General features: G+C 40.2%; 1 protein-coding gene across 1 annotated transcript in view; it reads right to left on the bottom strand.

Moving 5' to 3' along the window:
- Nucleotides 1-601: 601 nt before the first annotated feature.
- LOC140895296 (uncharacterized) overlaps nt 602-16,804 on the bottom strand; it is a 63,565-nt gene continuing 47,362 nt past the window's right edge. The window contains exons 23-36 of the mRNA XM_073304740.1: nt 14,762-14,830; nt 13,497-13,565; nt 11,562-11,630; nt 9,397-9,465; nt 8,346-8,414; nt 7,376-7,456; nt 6,121-6,156; nt 5,645-5,681; nt 4,856-5,413; nt 3,801-3,994; nt 2,610-2,700; nt 2,428-2,520; nt 1,142-1,330; nt 602-640 (exon numbers count right to left, since the gene is read on the bottom strand). Coding sequence (XP_073160841.1) covers nt 633-640; nt 1,142-1,330; nt 2,428-2,520; nt 2,610-2,700; nt 3,801-3,994; nt 4,856-5,413; nt 5,645-5,681; nt 6,121-6,156; nt 7,376-7,456; nt 8,346-8,414; nt 9,397-9,465; nt 11,562-11,630; nt 13,497-13,565; nt 14,762-14,830 — 1,632 coding nt within the window. The 3' untranslated portion in view covers nt 602-632. The remainder of the gene's footprint in view (nt 641-1,141; nt 1,331-2,427; nt 2,521-2,609; nt 2,701-3,800; nt 3,995-4,855; nt 5,414-5,644; nt 5,682-6,120; nt 6,157-7,375; nt 7,457-8,345; nt 8,415-9,396; nt 9,466-11,561; nt 11,631-13,496; nt 13,566-14,761; nt 14,831-16,804) is intronic.

Raw genomic sequence — 16,804 nt, 5'->3', positions numbered from 1 at the left:
ACTTTACGACTGAATTGATCTATTTTAGCAATGCCAGTTACTGTTATAATCAGTCACATATGTTTCTAGGCATTATTAAATAGATTCCTCTTGTATCTTACTAGCCAACGGAAACTAAAGAAAAAGTCTTTACATCAGAAGTACAATGTTTTTGTATAGTTACAAATATAATATTTTGCATGTATACAGTGACTTTCATAGTGATCTTAAAAGTACTTTGTAAACATAAATTACTTATGCGTCAGACCCTCCCCATAAGGGAGCAATATTACAGTCTTTCATTTTACAAATGGGTGGATTGAAACATAGAGGACATATGTGACTTTCCCAAGATCATGGAACTGTTAATTGGTAGAGCTAGGAAAATAACCCCAAGAATCCTCTATGCCACTTTCTCTTAAAACATTTGTCCTTCTCGTTGAAGCTCTAATATTGATAGATAGCAAGTTGACAGACATAGGTGATGATAACCCCTGAGTAGTATTTGCTTTCAAATTGTAAGTTGATGTACAGTGATTTATTTAAGTATTATATCAAAATACTTTACAAGTGTAAAAACAGCACTTGGGTAAAACTTTCAGTTTTTACTTAAAAAAAAGAAGTCGTCTTTGTTGCAGAATTCAAATCAAACTTTAGTCTTCTGTAACAGAGGAGAAGAAAGTACATAATTATACTGTTCAGAGACTTACACACAAAAAATGTTACTTAAGCCAAGCCATATGTACAATTTAAATTTGCCTACTCTTATTATTTTATAATTTGAGTAACAGTAGCACTTAGGGACCCCACTCAAGGATCAGCATCCCATTGTGCTATGTGCTGTACAGATTTGTAGTGAAAAGGTAATCCTTGCCCAGAAAGCTTACATTCTATGTACCTCTGAATATGGTCCTATAGAAAAAAATAGTATGTTGTCATGTAATTAAAGCCTGTATCATTTTGCTTATGCACAAGGGGGCAACATTAAGGTTGCACAGGCAGCCTTAATTTAGGCATTTTCTACCTTTTGAATGTTTGACTTTATGTTAATAACATTCTTTAACTTTTTTTGGTATGTAATATAGGATACCAGATAATTAACCATACTAGGGAATCACATAAAATACTAGTTTTTAATGTAGAAAAATGTATACAGACTTACCTCCAGAATAAAATACACAGGCCTTTTTACATTCATCTTCAGCATCAAAGCGATTTGCATTTCCATCACAACCGCCATACCAAAACTGAGCACAGGCATTGGCTTGTTTATCATAGTACCATTTTATTATATACACACGACATGACCCTTGATCTAATCTCAATTTACATCGTGGATCCAGGATATTTTCTTAAAAAACAAAGGATAAAAAGAGCTCTCAGCATGTGAAAATAACTTACATCTCAATGTTTGTGCCTTTTAAACTGTTTTATTGCTGCCAAAGTGATAGAGCAATGTAAAGTTTCAGTTGAAATTTTTAAATATTTTAGTTGAAATTTGGAAGCCTAATTAAATGTGCACCTTTATTAGACAGGCACCTTCATAAATCATAAATATTATAATTCGAAATATTGTGCTATAAAATTATTATCCATACAGACTATAAAAAAAAAGTTTGGAAACAGTGACAATTCTGGAAGCTAACTGTCAGCAGTCAATCTTACCAGCAGCGAAGAGGGAGAAAAGACTGATAGGCTAAAGATCTAGGAAGTATATACAGTATTCTTGCATTGGTACTGTGTGTGAAAGCTTCTGGTTCTAAAACCCTTATGTTAACTACCTACAATACATAGTCCATCTAAGTTCAGGTACAGCATCCATCACTGTGGTATTGGAGCCCTCGCATTAGAATAGTTATTAGAATCAGAAATTGTACTCAGTGTTTTTTCTAAGATGTGCACACTTCACTTCTAATGGCAATAGGTGGTAATCAAGTGCTGCACATAACAGAAGAGCTGATAAGCAAAATAAATCAATGATAAAAGAACGTAGCCGCAGCAGTGTGAGCTGTGGGATGGGTTAGGTGCCCTGAGTATGTGCCTAGCATCTCTGATGGGTATGTATTGGGGGTCTCTGTCCTGCAGCTCATTTTTAGCACGCTAGCTCGATGAAAGCTAGTGAAAGTATGCCCCCTTGTACTGGGAATCACCCACATCTAGAGCAGACCTTCCCTCAGATTTTTTCTGACCCTGGCCTCTGTTTCTGTTCACAGCATGAGGGAAGCAGCTGGTCCTGGCTGTTGGGGAAGGCAGGGCATGTTGGACGAAGATGCTGGAGAAGCAATGGGACTGAGTCCACTCTAAATCCTAAAATGGTCCCTCCTTCCCATCATAGCTTTACCAAACCTAGGAAATGAGTTAGTCCTGAAGACATAACTTTGATTTAGGATCTTTAATAAAGGTTAATGTTCAAGTAATCAAAATTAAAAGTTGAGTATAATATATAACCTGGTCTGGGTGTAAGCAACACAGAGGAAACTGATGAAAGAGATGGTGACAGCATTTTGTCTGGCGGTGATGATGGCAGTGATGATACCACTACTGCAAGTGAAGAAAAAATAATTGTTTTTTGTCTGGCCTAGAAGAATTAGGACACGAAATAGTAAGAAGCAAGATGATAGTGAAAATACCTCTGGTGTTCACTGAAGGCAAGGGTGACTGCCCATCTTCCTCAGCCTCCTCTTCATGGTCTTCATAAACTGCCACAGATGATTCTTTGGTCTGAAACAAATGTTTAATTTTCTTTAATTTTCAAATACTTTTAGGTTAACCGTGTCCCTAAAAATGAGGTGGGCTCCTGAAGAATCCACAAGTAACTCTAATTTTTGAGCCTAGGACTAGATGGGATTCTATTTGGGAACCATCAATGCTGTTTCTTAAAGTGTTGTTAAGGTACCAAGAGTGACGAAAAGTGGCACCATTTTAGTATCCTGATTAGGTCCCTATGCAAATTCAAAGTTAAATCTGTTTATTTTTCTGACAAAAATAAGTTATTTTTTCTCCGATTAGCTAAGTTTGTAGTAATATGTGAGAGTGAACTGTATTCTATTCTGGATCATGCATAAGCCAGAGAATTGTTAACTAAATTTTGGTGGGGAATATTGGTGTCTGGTGGTGATGCATGAGCCCAAAGAAAACAGTTTGACTCTCATCTCAGGACAGGTTTGTGGTTTTGGCTCTTCAAAATTCTGTAATCAGCAAAAATATAATATAGAATCATAGAGTAGAAATGCCACTTCTTAGAAAAAAGAAAAGGAGTACTTGTGGCACCTTAGAGACTAACAAATTTATTTGAGCATAAGCTTTTGTGAGCTATAGCTCACTTCATCAGATGCTGTAGCTCACGAAAGCTTATGCTCAAATAAATTTGTTAATCTCTAAGGTGCCACAAGTACTCCTTTTCTTTTTGCGGATACAGACTAACACGGCTGCTACTCTGAAACCACTTCTTAGAGTTTCTTTTCAGAGTATAACTGCCCTTTCAATATCTCATTCTTTATATTACAGCACAAATATATTATTATAAAACATGTTTGTAATAATCCTTGTCTCTTCATGGATATTGTTACTATTGTTAGTTAACTGCATACATGCTGCATCAGAACTATCATTCACAAGATGTAGCTCTCAGAATTCCCAGTGAGGTAAAGGAGAAACTCCACAAGCTCAATCAGTAGAGGGAACTAGGGAGAAAAAAACCTGATGTACTGCATCAGTAGCAGAAAGCAGACAAGGAAGTACAAAGAAGCCAGTTGGTTATTAAAATAAATGATGCATTTTTATACCGGAACGAATGGTTGAGAAAGCTTGCTTTCTCTCACAGATGTTCCATGCCTGTCTGATGAAACTGATTGTCCATTAACATTATTGATGCTGTGAAGTAAGTAATGTGAAGAACCGGAAGACAATGAATGGATAGATGGTCCACTTATGCTTGCACCATTTCCAATACGATTATATATTAAGGCACCATGCTCGTCTTCACAAAACTGGTTTACTAATTTGGACTCCAAAGCTTAAAGAAGAGAGAACAGCATTATTTATGGAAGTAGAGAGTCAATCAGGAAATAAGGTTATTTACATGCAATAATAATTATTAATTAATAATAATAAATAATAATACAGACAACCCCTCTGGACTATTTGTCATAAGTCTTCCAGCTCCCTCAGACCTCCATTACTTGTACTCCAGTGTGCATGGCACATTGTGGCATAAAACAAGATCTGTGTCTCTAAACTCAGCCAACTGTGCTTATACAAGCCCCTGAATCTCTTAAAATATCTCTTAGTCATTACCTCATAATAGGCCAAATCCTGCTTGCCTTCGTCATGTAATTAATCCCATGGAAGAGAATAAGAAATCAGGAGTTGGCTCAGTGGGCCAGATTCTGGCTCCCTGCTCTGGATGCTTTGCATTAGGCCAGTGGTGCAAATCAGCCGGACGCCTTGCTTAATTACCTATTTGGGAATTCCCATTTTGTAAGTGGAACCCGTGGCTGGCATTGAGCCAATGTAGAAGCTCAATACCTTACCTCTGCCCAGCCCTTTGCCATAGCTGATGTCACTGGACCATCTCAGTGCTTCTGCAATTCCCAGCTGCCAGAATGATTCCATTTGGACATGTGCAGCCTAGTGTAAATTAAAGCAGCCCAAAGACTGCTCTAATTATTGCTATGTGTTGGACCACTCCTTTACCAGCCTCAGAAACTACTGCACCCCATCCCATAAGATGCACCCAGTATAGCTCAGAATCTAGGCCAAGATCTCTGGAAGTTTACACAGAAAGAAAAACAAGCCATTCTTTCCACTGGACGAGTTTAGCATGCTCTGGATTAATTTACAAATATTTAACACAATTAAAACAAAATGCACTCACCTGGAAGAGTATTAAAATCATCAATGAGATACATATGTTCTCTGTCAGGATCTGATGCGATCAGATTTAATTCACGCAAGAATTCAACTTGTGTTGGATCTGAAGTATTTACAATTCCTATTGCATACATTTCAATGTTGGTTGCATGGGCCTCTCGGACAGCGATATCCAATTTAACAGCCTCTCTCTTATCTGCCTGTCCATCTGTTAATACTATAGCTACTTTTCGCACACCAGTTCGAGCACCAAAAAATCCTTCCTGTGTTGCTTTACGGATAGCAGTTGCTGTGTATGTACCTTCCCCCATATACAGCATTTTTCTAATTGCTTGTTTCACGTCCTGTTGGGTTGAGTACCTGTTAAGTCCAAATTCTAGCCGAACCTCTAAACTGTAGAGTACAAGACCAATTCTGGTAGCATTTCTGCCTACAGTTACTCTATCCACTAATGCAGTGACAAAGTCTTTAATTATCTCAAAATTTTCTGGTCCCACACTTTCAGAGCTGTCAATCACAAACACAAGCTCCATAGGTATTTCCTTACATTTAATACCACAGCCTGTAGAGGAAGAATAAAAATCAAATCATGATTAGTTCTGAATTTATTACTATACTTAGTCTTGTTTGTTTATAATGGATATTACTTCCATTATAGCTTGAGTAGAGCTTAATATATTACCATATACTGGCTATGCAATGTTAACTTTATTCTGTACTCATGGTGGAAGAGGAGAAGGTAAAAGTAAATTAATAAACAGGATCTGAAATGTAAGGTTGATTGAACACTTACCACATATCTCTTTAATTAACTTAATTATATCTTCTTTCTAAGTACGAAAATAATAGAAAATAACAAATAGCACATTATTTGACAATTGTACACTTTCAGATGACCTATAATATTGTCCTTGCCAATCATTTAATTTCAGATATTTGTTCTGATAAAAAATGCCATAGTCTTTCATGCTGTGAGCTTAATTATGCCTCTGCTGAGCCTGAACTGCATCAGGGCCCCAGTTCAGCAAAACTCTTACAGGAGTGTTTAAGTCCCATTGAAGTCAATGGGACTTAAGTCAGGCACCTTTTGTATTGTTTCTTAAATGTGGATAATATAGCCGGTTGCGAGACTTCTTAAATTTTTTTCTCAGTGAAAGACTCAATCAGGAAACATTCCAAATTATAATTCCCCTGTGATTCATTAACTCATAACATCTTGCATTTAATTTGTATCTTGCATTAATGGAATTTACAACAGGATTTGCTTACTGTTAGGCCTTGCTCTCCCTTGGGTCCAGTACTGCCCTGCAATGAAGACCATAATTTAGCTATTAGCAATTAATTAGTAACCACTGCTGTAACGTGAACCATTATTTTATCAGCCTGGTAATTATATAATATTTAGATAATAAGAACTCTCTCTTTTCTATAAAAATGTACAGTTAAAATATTAGGGCTCAATCCGACACAAAATATCTACAGCCTTCTGGGCAGTACAAGTCTTGTGAGACTGCAGCTGTAATTGGAGTCTAGTTAGAAGAATGATCAAAATGCTATGAAGACCAGAAGACCCCAAACCTCCAGCTGCAGGACTATGAGTTACCATCTATGGAGGGAAGGGAGAACTCATGCAAATTACTACCTGCCTGCCATGCTCTGCAAGTGCCAGTTCCCAGAACATTGTGTCTTCCAACCTGCTACTATAGGAGTAGCTGCAAGAACTCTAGGATTGCCATAATTCCCCTTTGAGTGCACAAGTAGACAATGATAGGCTTAATACCAGGGTTAAGGGCTGGGGCAGTTTTATTTAAAAAAAATGAAACAAAATACAAACAAAGCCCACTAAACAAGAAGCAAATGGCAGAGGAGGAGTTGGTCATCAGGCTTTTCCCATCTCTCTCTCTCCACTCCTTGCTGTGATGATTATTTGGGTCTCTCTCCATCAGTATTCCTTTCCATACACACATGCCCCCACTTAATCATTTCTCTTTTATGGAAAAGGTTGATTGACAGTTAAATTTGACTTTAGAACAGAACTATGTGGTTGTGTACCTTTAAGTGGATCGGTTTCAGAGTAGCAGCCGTGTTAGTCTGTATTCGAAAAAGAAAAGGAGTACTTGTGGCACCTTAGAGACTAACCAATTTATTTGAGCATAAGATTTCGTGAGCTACAGCTCACTTCATCAGATGCATAAGTGAGCTGTAGCTCACAAAAGCTTATGCTCAAATAAATTGGTTAGTCTCTAAGGTGCCACTAGTACTCCTTTTCTTTTTAAGTTGATTGACTTTCACTTCTCTAAGGAAGAAGCTGCACCTATTGTTTTGACCTCTGGACTCTCACTGAGCAAGGGAATGTTTATGTTATAAGGAATTCTGTCTTTAAAATCCTTGCATAGTTTGACTTTTTCATAAGCATTTCAGATTATTTGCAGTTAAATAGTGATGAAAACACTTTACGCAGTCATATACTTAGGGTGTTTAAAATTTGTTACAACAAACTCATTGATGAATTGTAGGAACTCACAGGTTCTCCGAACAAACCAGGATCACCCATGTTGCCTTTTTCTCCTTTTCTTCCCCTTTCACCTGCAGCACCGCGATCACCCTTGGAATGATGCATTAGTTAGACAATAGCTGTAAGTCACATCTTTCAGTTAAACTTTTCATTTTATATCTAGCTGTCATTGTGGAAACCCTGTGCAGCTGGTGGAGAGGACTAAAAACTATTCTACCAAAGTTCTGTTGCTTTTTATTGTAATAAGTTCTACATGTCATATTTCAAAATATATTTAAATTGTAATATTGTGAAAGGTACTTTATAAAATATTAAACTGAAGGCCTGATCCTGTGGGGGGCTGGATGTTCCCAAATCCCACTGACCTTAAGAGGAGTCACTGAGCACTTTACAATGAGGTGTTCAGCACCTTGCAGGATCAAGCCCAGCGTTAGTTACAACAGTACCTTTAAATTGTACTAAACTCAGATAAAGCTTTTCATTGCTTTCTTGCACTCTGACTTGTGTAAGATGTAATCAGATTAATAATATCTGTGAGGGAAGAAAATACTGGAGTTGAAATGCTGGCTTTCTACTGTGAATTTCTCATTGGCTCACTTTTTAACAGGCGTGCATGATAATGAAAAGAAGACATACTCTATCAGACAGAGTAGAAGCTCCAAGGAGCAGGCTCCACTGAACTAGATGGCAAACGGAACAATCTGCTGCCACATTAGTAAAAACTCAATTTAAAAAGTTCTGCATACCACTGCACCTAATCAGACTATAGTATGGCAAGATAAAATATGACATCTGGAATACTATTTACTTATTTTCCTCATCTCTAACTATATTCTCTATTACATAATTGCCCTACAAATTCTCATCCCCTAGTCTTTCTCCCCAGAATAGAAGTAACTCCACTCAGAGTTGACTCCAGTATGTTGACTTCAAGGGGAGAACTGGGCACCAGACATTATCTTTCATTTATATACTGTACCTTTGGTCCAAGTAGTCCTTCCCCAGGAGGCCCCCGAGGTCCTGGCATTCCTTGAATTCCTTGCTCACCCTAATGATATTTCAGTTAGAAATGTTAACACTTGATGACCATTCATCATATATTAATGTTAAATGTTCACAGCAAAATTGTTTCAAGCTAAATTTTAATGAATATACTGAACAATATCACAGGTCATGTAGATTTCTTTATGCAGATATATTTTTGACATATGCTTTCCTTGCGTCCCATCAAGAATATTTTTGAGCTTCCTGTCTCCAACCCTTAGAAGGGCCAGCTTGTGAATCCCTCATTCGCCCTGCTGAGCACCTATTTGTGTAAATAGACAAATTAAAGTGAATGGGACCTTCTCATAGGAGCAAGTTCTCACCAGGGTGAATAAGGGCTGTACATGCCAGCCACATATACACGCCTGCTTTCCTTCTTAATATTTTAAAATAAAATTGGCTTTTTCTGTTTCTTTTTCCATCTTCTCTGTGTCTCTCCCACTCATTCCTCTCTCCCATCCCTTTGGTCTGAATCATCACTCTCCACTGATGCATCCCTTCACAGTGTAAAAGTACCAACTATAGGAGAAGAGGAGCATGACATCTAGACTCAGTGCTGCACCTTCTCCTTCCCATCTGACAGTTAATTGAACTACTCCAAGCTTGGCACAAGTGTGCATCACAGGGATTGAAAGAAAAGGAACAGGGAAACATGGCCTTGTTTTTTGGTGCCCTCTTGCAAGGCTAACTATATTTGAGACTAGAACCTATCTGTCCTGGAAACTCCTGGGCCACCTCCCCTTGGCCTTGCTGTTAATCTAGCAGTGAGGAAGAGGACAGTCACTGTTGATGCTCATGTTACTCTTTTTAGTCTCCACCTTCAGCCCCTTAGCCAACCAGGGTATTAAAAAAAAAGCAAAACAGGAAACAAATACCCACCCCTATGCAATAAAAACAGGCAATCTGTTTCTCAATTCCTTTATATTGTGATGGTCAGGTTCTCCCCTGAGTTACGTATGAGTACTGAAGTCAGTGAGTCTTTATACCTTAGATCCCTGAATACCTTCACCTGGAGGTCCCTGGAGGCCTGGGGACCCTTGCCGTCCTACATTTCCCTAAATGGAGAAAAACCCACACATGTTAAATACAGTACCTAATAAAACAAACATATCATCACACAATTTCATGTTACTCCTCAATAATGTGTGATGTCCACCTAGAACAGGGGTGGGCAAACTACGGCCCGGGGGCCACATCCGGCCCTTAAATCTTTTTAATCCGGCCCTCGAGCTCCAGCCGGTGAGTGGGGTCGGGGACTTGCCCTGCTGTGCGTATGCCATGACTTTGCACAGTTCCTGGAAGCAGCGGCATGTCCTCCCTTCTGCTCCTACATGTAGGGGCAGCCAGAGGTCTTCATGCTTCCCTGCCCCAAGCACTGCCTCCGCAGCTCCCATTGGTCGGGAACCATGACCAGTGGGAGCTGCAGGGGCGGCACCTGTGGATGGGGCAGCGCGCAGACCCACCTGGCCCTGCCTCTGCGTAGGAGTCAGAGGGGACATGCTGCTGCTTCCGGGAGCTGCTTGAGGTAAGTGCCATCTGGAGCCTGAACCCCTAACCCACTCTCATGCCCCAACCTCCTGTCCCAGCCTAATCCTCCTCCCGCCCTCTGAACCCCTCGGTCCCAGCCCAGAGCACCCTCCTGCACCCCCAACACCTCATTCCCAGCCCCAGCCCAGAGCCTGCACACCCCCATACCCCCCAACCCCCTGCCCCAGCCCAGAGCCCTCTCCCGCACCCTGGACTCCTCATTTCTGGCCCCACCCCAGAGCCTGCACCCCCAGCCGGAGCCCTCACCCACTCCCACACTCCAACCCCCAATTTTGTGAGCACTCATGTCCTGCCACACAATTTCCATACTCAGATGTGGCCCTTGGGCCAAAAAGTTTGCCCACCCCTGTCCTAGAAGTACCATGGCCACAATTCATCAGAGAGACAATAAGGAGATATTTGTTTTTCAAATGTTATCAGATAACTAATGGCTGTAATATGGTTCAGCTTTCAGAAAGCTCATTAAGGACTAACTGGGCACTGACAGTGAATCACTCTCACCCTTAGAGGTGAGCTCTCCAGTGAAAGGATGCAGCACGTTGGTGAGGCAGTGGGGAGAAGACTGCCCTGTGGATAAAGAACTAGAATTTCCAATATAGCACCTTCCACCAACACTAAATTCATTTTAAAACACCGCAAGACACATGCACTAATTATATGGCAAAGCAAATAAATGGTACTTTGTTGCCTATTTATAAACGTTTCATTTTTAATGGATTTTCTGTGTTATTCACATGAAAATAACTGCAACCAACACATTTTAACATTCATGAATTTTATATAAATATAGCTCTAATAATTCTCACTAGATCTGTTGGTCAAAATTTGAAAAGAAATAGACTTCGAAACACAAAATGTGCTGGTTACTTCTTTGATCTCTATGTGCATAACTTTTGTTTTAATCATTTGTAAGGGTCTAACCACACAGTGGATCCCACTTACAGGCCCAATCCTGTACCCAGTCTACAGGCTGTGGCTGCTCTGTGGTTGCTACTGCAGCCTCTGGCTGCGTTAGCTTCTGCGACAGACATACCTATCCCTATAACTGTGTACCATTTGATCAGTGTAGTCACAGATCCCTTGGCCAAGACCCTGTCCGCCATGCTAACATGGACTGAACCTCTGGGAGCATTACTCTGCAATGTACAGGCAATACAAAACCAGTTTGCAGGCTCGTTGCCTCCTACCCTGGTGTAAGCAATACTGTTACATTCAAGGGTTTTGTGGCTGGGGATTGTAGGGAGGCAGGATCCTTCCCATAGTAAGTTTGGAAAAAGTGACACTTCTTGGACAGATCTCAATCACTAAATTAACAAATTTCCTTTTTTCTGTGCATAGTACGAAACAAAATAGCACTTGGCCTGGGTGAGTCACTTAACTACTTTATCTCTGTTTTCCCATCTGCAAAATGGGGACACTGACTCCCCCTTCTATCTTACTCATGGGACCAGTTGTTTCTAGAGTAGCATGAGAACAGAAAGTACTGCAGTGTGTGTGTGTGCGTGTGTGTATGTACAAGTATTTACATTATATTTGTATATTAAACATTTCTTTTTTTATAAAATTGTTGATGAAGTGAGACAAAACTGTTTAATTGACTTACTTTTGGTCCTGGAAGGCCTTCTCCTGGAGGACCTGGGAGACCAACTGGTCCTCGAACACCTGGATCACCCTGAAAATTGATACTTGTAAAAACCACATACTGAATTCAGGCACGGCTTCATGGGTTTATGGGTTCAGTTGCACGCACAGAAATCATGAAACCAAGGATACAAAAACACTGATTGTTTTATATACTCCATTAATAGGTATTTATATTGAAACATCACGAAGGAGTATAATTTTGACTGGACCCTAGGCAAATATATACTTCTTCCACTAGTGCAGGGGGAGACGTGGAGGTAGGGAGCCGAGGGGGGTTGGAGAGTGAACCCACCCTGCACTCATCCCACAACGATGTTTTCTGTCCTGTGGGACTGGGACTGGGTGCCCACTGTCATCATTGTGATCTGGTGCCACTCAGGTTGATGGTTGCCCAAGTGACCCTTTGTGCCAGATCACAATGCCCAGAGTGGGGAGTTGGGTCCATCCTGAGAGGCAGAAGACACTAGCCTATGCTTTTGGGCTCCACACCAAATTTATAGTATAGTTTAGTATAGTGCACTCATTGAATTGGGAAGCTACATCTGCTCCTGAGTGAATACCAGAGTTTCACTTGTTTTTATGATTTCCATTGTTTGCAGTGCTCAATGGGGGACAAAAGGAAATAGGGGAATTAGCTAAACACCAAAGCACATGTCTGAACAAGTCTAATTAAAGAGCAGGACAGGTTGGGTCAAAGAAAATGTATTAAACTAGGAATGAGCACTGGCAAGTTGTCCAATTTGACTGAAGAACAAAAGACTAGCTCCTCTTAGCTGGTGCAAATGGCCTTTGCCATAACATCACTATAATTTCAGTACTCTTATTATATAGTAACCAGGGGTTTGAGCCAGCTGCCACTGAGCCAATGGGAGTCATTCCTTTGACTCTCAGGGGAGTTGAATTGGACTGCATGTTATTTAGTTGCTGTTTGGTGTTACTCTTTACCCCTCAGGGGCCTGGGGCAGACAGTATTCTGGTTATGTTGGGAGGGAGTTTTATGTCAAGAGATATAAAATGTGATAAAACTGTAGAAATCCCATCAAAGTACTTGTATAATTCAAATCAGCTTGCAGCTCCTTTTTATTTATATAAACAATTGTCAGTACATCTAGGTGACCTTCATAGGAGAGGGAAGTGATATCCCATTATGCTCTGTACACTCACTAGTCATTGGAGAGAGAGGGATAACTGAGTTCTGAAGCAAAGTTTGAATGAAAGAATGAAACACAGCACATAACAAATGTACCACAGTGCACCATTAAAGGGCAATTACATTTATGGTGATATTGCACCATACCTAAAGCATATATCAGTGCTACACATATTTGTTAATTATAGATCTGATCAGGCTCCTATTGGAATCAGTGGGAGTTTTGCCATTTATTTCAACTGAAGCAGAATCTGGGTTCTCCCTAAATTTTGTAGATTCCTTTGAGCTACTTCCATTTGTGTACATAGTCCATAGCCCTTCAATAATGTGACCATGGAATATTCATTAGTGTTTACTAGTATCTCTCAGGAAAGCTGCATGAGATTTTCATTAGGCTAATTATTATTTCTATTCTAAACAGGTTGTAAGTGTCCTCTGAAGAGAAAACGAAAAGTCCTTAGGCCATGATTGTGTTTAATATTAAGTATGTTTGATCTCTGATATATATCTGATAACGGATATATTTTTGAAAAATACAGAGGAATATATGCAATAATATATGAAAAAAGCACATCTTTTCTCCATGCACTAGAAGTCTCTGAAAGGGATAATATTTTAGATACTAATGAATAAACCAAATCTGGGTTTAACAGACCTGACTGTACTTTGAATATAACCCATCTGAAGGAAACAATATCTATGTAAATGAGAATTTGCTTTATATTTGAGTTTAGTAGCCTGTACCTTAGGTCCTGGTGATCCAAATCCTTCGGGGCCTTGTTCACCAGGAGCTCCTGGAAGACCTGGAAGTCCCTAACATGGAAGGCACACACAGACAGACTATTAATCTAATCTGAGGCTACATCAAAGGGATGCGGGTTGTGTTTTTATGGGACACTCTCTCTTTGTAAACAACACATTCAATTCTACCTTCAGGAAAGCATGCACTGAAGTCTATGGGAACTGTATGCATGTTTGGAGATACAGGATTCTCTGATACCATGAGCCAGATGCAAGGAATCCCAGCATCAGATTTCACAAGTGCATCAGAAAACATGACAGTAATTTGTATTTTGACCTTTACTAACTTCACTTGACAACATTTTGACACTTAACTTCTTTAATTCTTAAATATTAGAAATATTAGAGAACTTAATGTAGATCAGTGCTGACTCATCATCATTAGACACTTTGGGCTCTCTTCACAATAAATGTTCATTATGCTCTGGAATGTTGGCACATCACTCATGTAACTGACAGGTCCTGCAGTATGTGTTTCTGCATGTTACAGGTATACAAGTGGTTAAGGGTCAGACTGTGCCTGGCTCATGCATACGCAAAGGAGGATGAGGATACAAGGAGCCTCTTCTCTTTGAACCCTCTTCATGTGGCTGGCGAAGCATTTGTCAGCCCTAGCCTGAGAAAGGGGGCTGAGAGGGGTGAGAAGGACCCCACCACAGAGGTCAGCAAAAGTGACCAACAGCAGAGGAATGTGCACACTACTTTCTCTTTAAGGGTGATGTGGTACCTGCTTTTTCTAGAAGTTCCCTGAGGCACGATGCTTCCCAGAGCTCCCACTGGTGTACTGCAGCTGTGCAAGAACTGATTTTCAGAACTGTGGCATAACGCCACAGTTAGCTCTAAACAGTTTCCCTGGCTGACTCTGACTAGATGTTCTATCAGCTACATCAAGAGGGAAGAACCAGCCCTGCATTAGGATATTAAGGATACTGCTTGAAACATCAGTGATGGCATTAGAAATTTCCAACTTGTAATCTCTTGAAGATTGTAATCAGAATGAATGAGAGGCTTTGCTCCTTGGAAGGAGTTAGACTCTCATGCTTCCCAGAGGGAAAATTTCCCTTTCACTCCCAACACTTTGATGAGCCTCCACGGCAGATGAGCCTAGGAGGCCCATAAACTTCCTGCGGTCCAACAGCCATGGAGGCTAATTTCATCTGGTCATGTTTATCTATTCACAATGGGCATGTCAAAAATTGTCTACTCACAGGTGGGCCTGGATAACCATCTCCCTTTGGCCCAAATGGTCCAGGTAGTCCCGGATGACCACGGTCACCCTGATAATAGCAGAAAAATAGTTAAAGCACATGCCCATACAATAGCGGTCAGGTTGGTTTACACAAAAATAAAACTCGTCTGCAGAATTTGGCAAACAAATACTGAAAATGGCTCTCTCTTATTTGTATATTTCAGTTTATCAATGGCTGATGATGTAAGAGTGGGCTTAAGTTAGGGGACCGAAAGGCTCTGAGGACTTACAGGGCCTTTCAGTTCTAGAATGCCAGTTCAAATCTTGTCCAAAGGCTCTGTAATTACCATACATTGTTACAATTTGGTGGCCCATGTAGAATGAGTTGATGGCCTCAGTCCAATTCCCGATGCTCACATCTCAAATACCATCGCTCCAGGCCCTGTCGGAGTTGAGGGCATTCAGCAACTTCCAGGACTGGGCCCAAAATTGGCACCCTTGTTGACAGTGTCAGCAGAGAGGCACAGAAACTGAATTACCCTCTAACTGCATGGGACAGTACCTGCAGCTGAGGCTGCCAAACTACAGCAGAACAGTGGGAGGAAGTTATCACTGCCACTGCATATGTTGTACATTTTCTGTGGATAAAATGGAGGATTTAAAGGGAAACCATCAACTTGAAATCCAGTCAGTTTAGAAAAATGTTTTAAAAGTACTGTCATGCATTTCTTCTGCCCCTGAGTTCCCTGTTAAGCTTGTGTGGTTTCAAAATCTCATTTTCTTATATTTTAAAATGTTTTTCATTCTCCTGTTACTGTGTGGAAGACAGACAACAACGGTCTGACTGACTGTACTCAAGGGACTGTCACAGGCACAAAGTCAACAAAAACTGAAAAAACAGGAATAGGAATAACACCCAACTTCATGGGTCCTTGACATCAAATGTAAACTGCACCACTGCTCACCTTTCTGGATATCTAGCCAAAATAGCACCTGAATGAAGAGCAGCTGACTAAAGATGAAGCTAGGCAAGACTGAGGGGTGTGGGAAGAGGGAATGTGTTTGTAATAATTTGCCTCTCCTATATCATCTCACACTTTCAAGGGCATCTGCTATGTGGTCCTTTTGGTAACTGTTGGACTCTGATCTGGCCATGCCGGTGATTCTGTTGTAACTCATACTTAGGAATGAAGCCACCTCCTGAAAAAACTGCAACAGGGAGAAAATGCAGCAACCTATGTGAATGGCACGTAAGTTTTTGTCATCACCCAGGTGCTCTGCTGTCTGTGCTTGCTTCCCAATGGACACAGAAAGCTCAAGCTCTCCATGCAATTGACTCTAGCTAGCTGAGAGGTTGTCTCTCCCACTGTGGTCATGGCTCTTACAACAGCTGTGGAACAAATAAACTGTCCATCAACACATAGAGGCTTGTAAGTGCCAAAGATAGAACTTTCACAGAAGCAGGTCCTAGATTATGGAACTCACACTCTCTCTTGAGAAGAATGAGGACAGACTTAATCATTTTCAGAACTCATAACAAAACTGATTTTTAAACTTAGCTCTCCCTTGATTAGTTACTCACATTCATAACACAACACACCCACCCATGCATACCTGCAGAAAAACAAACACACACAATATCCTTGAAACTACTTAAGCTATTTCTCATACTAGTTGTGAAGAAAATATGTCAGATTGTCTTTTATTTTAAACTATTTTAAAATACTTAGTAGTTGTTCAGAATACAATAATGGAAGCCATAAAGATAGACAGAAACACATGAATAATAAGAGTTAATAAACTTATTTTGTTTGACTTTCTGTTAGCAAAATTTTTACCAACATTTAATTAAATATATTGAGGCAGCCTAACCCAAATATCTTGAATAAGCTCCGCTGTGGCTTGGAGGAATAAAAATGTTCAATAATTGAGATTTTGGTTTCAAGTTTTCAAATGGTTATTTATAAAATGATGAGTAAAGATGGTTTTAAATGTCTTTTGCCGGTCTTTCTTGAGGGATTCTGCGAATCTACTGCAGTCATTCACACTGACAGTTATAGGG

This window comes from Lepidochelys kempii, chromosome 11, assembly GCF_965140265.1.
Source record: "Lepidochelys kempii isolate rLepKem1 chromosome 11, rLepKem1.hap2, whole genome shotgun sequence".
Lineage (NCBI taxonomy): Eukaryota > Metazoa > Chordata > Testudines > Cheloniidae > Lepidochelys > Lepidochelys kempii.
Note: the sequence above shows the minus strand (reverse complement) of the source record. Positions and strands in the feature narration are given on the sequence as shown.